This window comes from Camelus bactrianus, chromosome 1 (assembly GCF_048773025.1).
Source record: "Camelus bactrianus isolate YW-2024 breed Bactrian camel chromosome 1, ASM4877302v1, whole genome shotgun sequence".
In the NCBI taxonomy this organism is placed as follows: domain Eukaryota; kingdom Metazoa; phylum Chordata; class Mammalia; order Artiodactyla; family Camelidae; genus Camelus; species Camelus bactrianus.
In genome coordinates this window covers 38,951,530-38,961,278 of record NC_133539.1, presented here as the reverse complement: position 1 = coordinate 38,961,278, position 9,749 = coordinate 38,951,530, and the positions used below count along the sequence as shown (strand labels likewise).

Genomic DNA, 9,749 nt, shown 5'->3' with positions numbered 1-9,749 from the left:
ATTTCAAAACAATGGCAATTTCACATAGCTCAATCTACTAGTTTTAGTACCTATCCTTTAAGCATATGCTGAGCATTTTCACTGCACCTAAGGCAAAGGATAATCTTTGAGGCAGTGTAAAAATGCCCAGCCATTACAATATAGAGAAAAGGCTCTGGTAGGACATGGTTATACTGTATTATCACAATGATTACATTTGATGAAGGTAATAGTAATTCATTTAGTCTACATGACTCATAAATAATTTGCCAGGGTAAAACTATGTTGATGTAAGGTCTACAACGTGAACAAGAGTAATATGCATTTTAGAAAGCATTTAAAATTTTTAAAATAGCTATCTGAGTTAAATATATTATTTCAAAGGAAAATAGTTAAAAGTGTAATGTCCAATTTTCACTAAAATGATCATGAGAAATGGTGAGGAAAGATGTGGAAATACCATACTAGTGTTAGGAAAGTTAGTTTAACCATGATGTTCTTGATACAGTATTTGAATTTATAATCTCCTGAGTGGAGCATCTAAGTATAATAATAAATCTGGTATCACCTACTCGATGCTCATTCTTGAAATCAGGTCAAAAGTCGTAAACCCTGCTGCCATGAAATTATTCTTATATTGCCCCATCTTTATAGAATCCAGCCAGTCACCAACTGTCACAAACAAAGGATATTCGGGAACTTCGCCAGGGGACTCTGGCATTCTACAAGGGAAAAACAAACAAACAAACAGACAAAAACCCGTGGAGACCATTTAAAAGCCAGATACTGCAAAAAATACCCAACTTAATTTTTCAATTTTACAATATTCTTATACCCAAGTTTTTCATCCTCCATGGAAAATTAGAGATTTAAAATTTTTCCATCATATTCAAATCAGCCATTTTTATCTGGTCAGTTTCACTTGTCAGTTTCTTTTGTCTTTTCCTGCTTTTTGCCATGACTGGGTTTTTATACTTGATGTATCTTGAGAAAACTCACATCTTGCTAACTTCTCTTTACTTTTTTCTCTGGCATGAAATTGTGTTTTAAAACTTGAGGAACAGCCCAAAAGAAAGTAACTAGCCACACATAGGCTATTCACTCTTAAACTTTCCAACCTGCCACCGAATCCACACTGTTTTGTCTTTTTCACAATTGCTGATAGCCCTTTCTCTTTTTTACGGTGAATTCATTGATTAAACTTCCATTTATTTGTTTTCAAACATTCAACGAAAATATTATTCTTTACTAAAAAGTAATTTCTGCTGTCAGAGAGCTCAACTGCATGAATCAGATGTACATACATCCTAGCATAGGGTAATACAGCCTAAAGCATAGATATTAAGTACAAAAGCATAGATATAAAGTACAAAACTAAAGCAAAATCAGTGGAAGTTTGGGTTAGTAGGAAAAAAGAAACCCAGCACCGATGGGTCTTTTAAGTGATACAGAAATCTGTATTTCTGTTCCTAAGATCTGATGCAAAGGGCATTCCAGCTGGGGATTTTTTTTAGTTTTAATATAAAAATTATATCAAGGTATTATTTTGAAGAGGCTAGTGAATTTTGTGTACAAAAAGAGTTTTATATAAGCTAAAGCCAGAATAAAAGTGGAAATAACCTCAGAAATTATAGTAAAATATTTATTATCCCTCTAGGGTAATAAATATATCATTTAAAAATTATTAGCTCTAGAGTTTATATTAAATAGTAAATCAATAGCAATTTTTTTAACATTTGGTGTTTGAGTCAATCAGTATTTTCTAAGTAATGAAAAATTTCCCATTAGAAGTAAACCACTGAATTATTTTTATATTGAATATCGAAGGTTAATCCAATTTTCATTTACTTTGCTTTTAATATTTTACAAAGTTAAAGGATGACGGAATCCACAGAGGCTTAACTAGAGCCAGAGTTTTCAGCAATAATATTTGGAATATTTCATCTAAATAGTTTTACCATTCATATTTGAACTATTTCAACTTTAACTACAAACTAATAACATACGACCACATATGATTAAACCACATGAAATAAGAATCTCTACTGTGAAGCAGAATGGCATATGCATGCTATATAAACCTGGTATTGCTCTGTTAAGACTACATGGGAGTGGGAGTTAGGTTCTTGGGTGAAAATTGAAATTCTCTAACAATCAAAATTACCTTAAAAGTCCTTTAAATTACCATTAAATCACGTGGACCTGGGTTTTTAGAAGCATAAAAGCCAGAGATGTACTGCACAGCCATACAAATTGTGCACTGTGATTCCCAAAGACCCTAAAATGCCCCTAGGGATTGTTCAAGACACAGTCCCTACTAAAGACCTGAAACTAGTTTCTTTGGTTTTCCTTTGACTGCTACATTGACTTCCCTTTTTCTAAACTATTTTCTAGTTGAAGGTGGGTGGAGGGGTGAAGGATGACAAGGAAATCCAGGGGTTTTCGCTCTTTCTATATAATTGAAATTTGCATAAACTAAATGCATGTGTCTTGTGATCACACCTCAGTCCCTACTGAGTCTGATTACCTTTCACAGAGACTTGTGTCCTTTTTACTACTACTCAATTCTGTAACCATATTCTCTATTTTGGAGGCTGTTAAGCCACATTCTGTTTTCCTGTACTATAAGTTGCAATGCTATTTGATCATGGACTATTTCATTCTAATTAATATCAGAATGATTTATAATTTGACCCTAAACAAAGTTTAGTTATGTTCAAAGATTGAAAAGCTATCATAGCATCTACCAGTAAACACTGTAATTATTGCTATATTTCTTTGTTTCCTAGAGGTTTATAGTAATAAGTATTATCAAATAAATACAAGTTCATATATAAATACAAAATAATAAAGGTCTCCATGGCAAATAGAGTTAAACAGTGTTTTTAATTGTGGCATCTCTTAGAGTCTTCACTATTCTAATATGCAGTATGAATATGTAGGAGGATTCAGAATAGCTTCTGCACTATTTTCCCAAATTATCTGACCAGTTTCTATGGAACATACTTTAGGAAAGACTGCGGTAGTAAGTTCACTGACCAAGTTTAAGTATCAAAATGACCAGGGTATCCTTACTGCTTATAAACATAAACAAAACCACACACGTTAGAAAACTGAATGTCCTATTTCAAAACAATGTGACTCTCATATCTTTTAATCACTTGTTAGAGAAATTTGTTGAAACTGAACAAAATTAAAAGCATGTGTCTAAGTGACTTTCTCTTCATCCTCCTAGGCCATTCTTGATGCACAGACAGTCAGATGACTTCCACTTCTCTCTCCTGAGATAACTCTGGAATAATTCTTGAGCTTTCACAATTTCATATGATCGGTGAGTGGAAATGTAATTTGCTAATTTTATGTCCTTAGTATAGAAAGGTCATGGAAGGACATTCTGTACACCAAATGACTTAAAATGGCCTATTTCTCTGTTGAAAAGCATCTACTGTCTGCTCCCACAATGTTTCAATACCATAATTTCCTTTCTCTCCACACATCTTTAGTAACCTAGTTACTCTTTGGCCTTTATACGACTGCATTGGCAGCTGATTTAGTAAGGTCAGGGTCCCCTGATTGTTCACAGCCTCTGGGAAATAACTTTTCTTTCCCCTTATAACGAAGTTGAAAAATGCTGCTATCTTCTGGCTTTGAGGGCTGGGTACCATCACCCGCACATGAATTCTCTGGAATATTACCTAACAAACAATAAATGCCCTTTCTTATCAACCACATACAATGATAAATTCAGTCTGCTATTTGCTGAGCATGTAGAAATTTCTGCTGTTGGATGATTAGTGGGAGCTGCCCACCTGAGAAATGTCTTTACAGCAAAACCTGTAACTCACATAAAAAGTACATATTGTAGAACAGAAGGTCAAAGGTCTACTACTTTCCTCAGAAAAATAAGAAGGGGGTAGAATTAAGACATTCGAGGTATAAATTATAGTCCATTTAGATTGGAGAAAGGGCTGAGCTATAGCTAGAATAGGTCATACAATAGTTTCAGGTGCAATAAATACATAATCCCAATATATCTAACATGTAAAAATGAACAGCATGGATAGGGCCAGGAAGTGTTTATTCTAGTGAGCCCTTTGAGTTCACAATTGTACCAGTCTTTTACTTTAGAGAGCTCTTAGGTTGCCAGTAGGTATCAAAACTCCTGGTAAAAAGCAGGAGGGTTTTTACTCTCCTAAGTTTTCCAAGTTTCATACCCATCATGTAAATATAAAAGTAATAGACATATTAATAATGATTCAAGAAAGGTTATGTTTTGAGAAACACTATTCCAAGGTAGGATCTCGCTTTAATATGAAACTATTACATGCTTAAAGGCTATTCTCCCCTCACCACTCTAATGTAACTTCTTTCTTCCTAGCTCTGACATTTATATATGGTGAGCAGAAATGGGCAGATTCTATTTTGTATTGCCTTTATTTCACATATGTATATTTGCCATGTTTCAATGGTCTTCATAACTAATACTCAAATGAGCACATAATATTCTCTATGTTGATGCTTAGTAATTTGTTAATTCCCTGAAGTCAGACTCTTAGATTCCTATTAGCCTTATTTTATAACAGATGATTATGCAATATTAGAGTATGTATCTTTTTGCTTCATTTGAATTACTTCTTTGGGAAAAATCCATAAGACAGAATAATTTTTTTTTAAAGAGTAAGTTAAAACTCCCTGATGGCAGGAAGCATACCTCACATGTCTCTCTAATTTTCTGTAGGCTTTAGCACAATGCTGAAAGTATTTACAGGAATCCATTAAATAAGTAACGATTTAGACTTGACTATTCTCTACTGAAAAGTCTGGTCCATGACATAATCACCTACTAATGATGAATGATATCTTTTCATTTAACTCATTAAACGGAAGAGTATGTGCCTACTGATGTAATGGTCCATCTGTTAATGAATATGCTGTTTATTTAACTGCTTCCTTGTATCGTGGAAGTGTTTGCTTATCTCTGTTTAGGTTTCGGAGTGGAGGAAGAGGCAGGTATAGGTGAGTGAGGCAGCACAGGGCTAAGGGACCCAGAACCACACAGCACAACTGCAACACTCACCTTATTCAATATCACTGTTTTAAAATGAATTTCTCTTCTCATGACTAGGGGACTATACTTCACATTATTTAGTTAATCCATAAAACAATCTAATACCACATACTACTTACCTAACCTTTGAAGGGAGAATTTATTTAATCAAATCAAAAAGAAAACATTGCCCTCCCTACAATTATGCCTAATTGTCAACTTGAACACAAGTCAAATTAATGAAATAAATTAGACAGTCTTTAAAAAATTTGAAGTGTAATTTTTCATGAGATGCTATAAAATCCTAAGAGCAGAGAACCATCCATAAATCTTGTGACTATTTCCTGGCTGTGGGCAATATCTCTTTGTTCCAAACAATCTGACTCTTCACTGTGCTAAATTGGGAGCACGATTTATTTTTTTGTCAGTCTTTTATTTTCACTAAGTCTTCAGGTTATTTTTTTTTATTGCTATGATTATTTAACTCTCATAAGAAGGCTGATAATTGGTAAAAAAAAAAGTATGAAGGAATGAAATTCAAAGGAAATTTTAAAATTAAAGATGTGTTTAAATATTATAGGGCTAGACACAGGGTAGGAATAATACTGTTTACATAGTTCCCATAGTCTGAGTAGAGTACTTAGCACAAGGTCACTATAGTAAGAGTAATAGATCACTGAACCTCAAGGAAAGCCTATTTCAGTGGGTAAATAATTCAGGGGCAGAAATAGATTTCATATCACATGCCAACTACAATTCATTGGCAGTGGTTATCAAAATGTGGTCTTGAAAAGAAGGAGTGTTGTGATGATTAGTAACTTCTACTATAACAAGACAAAGAAGCAAAAAAAAAAAAAAAAAAAAGCATACATTGCCAACACTGCAAAAATTCAATCTAAAAAAATGCCTGAGGATGTAATTCTGGAACTATGTTGCTGCATATTTTCCTCATTTCTTTATTTTGTTGTAGTTACTACTTTCTTTTTTCAAGTAATGCTCTCCAAGTGGCTGAGCATTGTGGAAGGATGTTGGGGGGATACGCAGATTATGTGTTTGCTTCGTATTTCCATGAATACTCATTCTCTCCATCCTTCTGTTTGCTTAGTGGAACATAAAATAACAGGCTGTGCCCTACTACAAGTTCTTTTTAGGATTTTAATATACTCCATCTATGCAGTCTGATAAGACCAGAGAAAATCTGGTTGGAGATGTAAAAATGTATCCTCTTTTCTTATAATCATATTCCTGAAACAGTGCTATACTGGAAAAAATCTTGTAATTTTGGATGATTGTATACTGTGTAGTGGAAAGAACAAGGGTTTTGCAACTGGTGGACCGCATTCAAATTCCTGATCTAGGAATTACTTGCTGTGTACCCTTGGGAAATTTATCCCTTTGGTCTCCATTTCCTTATACGAGGGATGGAGATAATAACAGTGAGGATTAAATGGCATGACAGCTAAATGTGCCTAGTACAGTGAGTGGCACAAAGGAGGCTCCTAACAAAATGCAGGAATGGTTACTGTTGATACTGTTTATTAGAATTTGTATCAGTGTTAGTTTTGGTATTATCATTAGTATTATGATATTGTGGCAACAGTTCATATGAACTGAATTTAGATTTTCTAATGGGCAGAAATTTCACACTTCCTGATGAGTAACATTCTGTCTTCCACAAAGCTTTGCTTATCACTCAATTACAACACTGGTTTTGGCCAGCCAGTTATTTCTCTGTCATAAAAAACAACATTAAAAGTGCTAGTTACAAAATTTAAACAGAACAAGTTGTCCATGACTTAGTTTATAGAGATAAACAGTTTAGCAAGTGCTGATTATGTACCGCCAAGGCAGCGCTGAGCAAGATCTTCGAAAAATCAGGAGAAAAATTTATATCAAATTGTTGAAAGTTGGTGCCCTCAGAAGACAGCATTATAGGTGCTTTATTAACTGGAGGGAGGCAGGTAGCATCATTTAGTCTTACGATGTTTACCCACAGTTCTCTAAAGAGGAGGTTCTTAATTACGACACTGGTTTGAGCCTTTCCCTTCTTCATGATTCACATATTACAGGAATCCAGTACTAAGGAAGTGGTGGCTCCAGTTCCTAGAGCTCAAATATTAAAAGATCCCTAACTGTGGTCCAGTGGGTAGCGAGAATATTCCTATGTGCCTTGGCCTGGGCAGAATATGATTTCTGGGGCAGGTGACGATCATGGACTGGTCCATCTGGTCAGTCGCTGCTCATCTCTGAATGCTACCTTTTAGCTGATATTGTCAAGGAGCCTATAATCTGTAAAATTCTTATCAGTGATGAGCTGCGGATCTGAAACAGGAACTGGAGGAAAGAGCTATTTCCCTAGTACCTGGTAGCAGTCTCCAGAACCGCACTGGCCAGCTGACTTCAACTAGTGTACTCAGTAGGCAGCAGCATACGGAGGAACCAGGGGTCGGGGCTGAATAGGCTGGAGGGAGAATGGGTAGGACAATGTGGGTGGGTGGGGACGGTGGGGCTGGGTGAAGGAACATCCCTACAGTCATCAACCCACTTTGTGCTATTAAACTCCTGGGCCCCAGATGTAACTCTGGCCTCCACGGCAGTATCCTTGACTTGCGGCTGACAGTAACTCTTAAGATTGATCCTGAGGGTCAGGGGAGAGGGAGCAAGAGGTGTTTCAAAGAGCACGGCCAGGCACTGCTCCTGACGCCATTCCCCACGTGGCCTTGGTCTCGAGCTGGGCTTTTCCCCAAGGGCTGTGCGTCATTTTGACAGCTACAGATACTTCTTTGAAGGGAGGTTATAAGGCCTCATTGTACTGTGAATGAAAGTGAAGGTAGTTTGAAATTCATTCACGAAAAGATGACTGTCTATATGACTAAGGTAATTTCACAAACTACTTTTTACAATCAATTGGATTTACGGTTGTGCTTATTAATATCACTACATTCACGTATACATTCAAACACTTTCTTGAGTGGGAGAGAAAGCTAGAAGGCTGGGAACTTCACAGAGCTCTGAACACTCCCATGGGAGTGCGTCAGGCACAAGACCGTCGGCATTGTTTGGAGTGGTTACTCCAAATAATAAAACTCTTCTCTGACCAACAATTTTTTTCTATTAGGTGTTCTGTCTTTTGAAAGAAAAATTACAGATGTAAGGTTTATGAAATTTCCAATATGCTAGTATAAATCTAGTAAGCTGTGGGTTTCTCAGCCTTCCTCCTCCCTGAGTCATCTTAATTTCCTCCCCTCTTCCTACTTTGTCAAGAGAACAGATAAAAGCTTATCAGGTGCATTCCTGAGAAAAGGCAATTAGAGTGGAATAAAAGCCATGGGGACCTAGTGAGTGAGAGTTATGTCAGTAGAGAAGCATGAGAGAACCCTGGGAGTCTGGGGATAGTAGAGAAAAGGCGGGTATAGAAGAAGTTAATAAGAGTTGCTGTGGATTATACACGCTTAGACTCCTTTACCTGCTTGAGAGACACCTGAGAGGAAGCACCGCAGCCCTACACGCTGTCATGTTTCCTCAGCCCAGCATTGCTCTGGGGGCAGACCACTGGGCTTTGGGATTTGGGGGATGGAGAGGCAACATCACGGTTTTGTAAGCATAAAACAAACCAGGCATTCTGTCGCCAACATTGCCATCCTTCAGTCCTCCACCTCTCTTCTGCCTAAACAGTCTCAGTTCTCTGGGGTCAGGGTGGGTGGGTGGCACTGGGGAGAGGGGGTAGACAAGGAGGGTACATAAGGGGAACCCAAACAAGAATGCTGACAGAGGTTCAGGGATGATACCCTTAGAACTCTTGCTCCTTTTGCTTCTCAAACAAAAGTATATTAAGGGCAAAGGCGGTGGCACATATGTCTCTGCCAGAAACAAGGACAGCACATCAGTCCTCAAAACTTCCATTTGGTCTCCCTGAGATTAAACTTCAGAATTGAATCAAACTGCCAGCTTTATATAAATCACCCAACCACTGGCCCATGTGTGGCAGTGCCAGCCCGGAGCCTGACTTTCTCTGGCCTGTTCCCATTAAACCAAAACTTCTGGTCCTCAGACCCACACCCTCATATTGACTTTACCTCTGGATCATTTTGACTTTTTGGCATGTCCTCATTTTAGATTCTTCATCATTATTTTCCAAATACGATGAATATTCATTATCTTGAAAAAGCAGGGAAGAAATGGTTTTATCTGTTTTTCTTTGAAAAGAAGGCTCTTACCTGCCTGCTTCTACAGCCATGGAACAGTCAGAGAGCTCCGTGGACGGGCACTGGCTGTGGAGTCCGTTAACCCTATACCACGAGAGGCCCAGATTAAATGATTTCACACTCGCTCCGGAATTCCTGTCTACTAGCTCTTTCTCCCCAACATTAGAGCATGCATGTCTCCAATAAAACCTATGAAAACAAAACCCCCAAAATATTTTCTCTAATTCCTTCTCTTTCTCTTCAGAGACAGGTTTCTTGAGAAAACAATATGGAGCTTGGCACTTCGTACTGCTCCTCTCTCTGCCCTCAGATTCAGTCCCTCTCCCACCCCCGCACTGAGCTGTCTCACACAGCTTTATTGGAAATGCCCTTGCAAAGGCTGCTTGTGAACACCTAAACACACAATTGCTAAATCCAGTGGACACACTTCGTTTTTATCTTACTGGAGCTTTGTGGCACCTTGGACATTACACTCCTTAAAACTGCCTCCTTTTCTGGCTTCTAAAATACCTCTCCTT

The 9,749-nt window shown here is 37.4% G+C and overlaps 1 protein-coding gene across 5 annotated transcripts in view; it reads right to left on the bottom strand.

Moving 5' to 3' along the window:
- Positions 1 to 9,749, bottom strand: part of EPHA6 (EPH receptor A6) — a 743,078-nt gene that overhangs the window by 12,670 nt on the left and 720,659 nt on the right. For all 5 annotated transcript variants that reach the window (XM_074361623.1, XM_074361631.1, XM_074361637.1 and 2 more), the window contains 2 exons: positions 9,244 to 9,315; positions 552 to 701 (listed from right to left, as the gene is read on the bottom strand). In XM_074361623.1, coding sequence (XP_074217724.1) covers positions 552 to 701; positions 9,244 to 9,315 — 222 coding nt within the window. The remainder of the gene's footprint in view (positions 1 to 551; positions 702 to 9,243; positions 9,316 to 9,749) is intronic.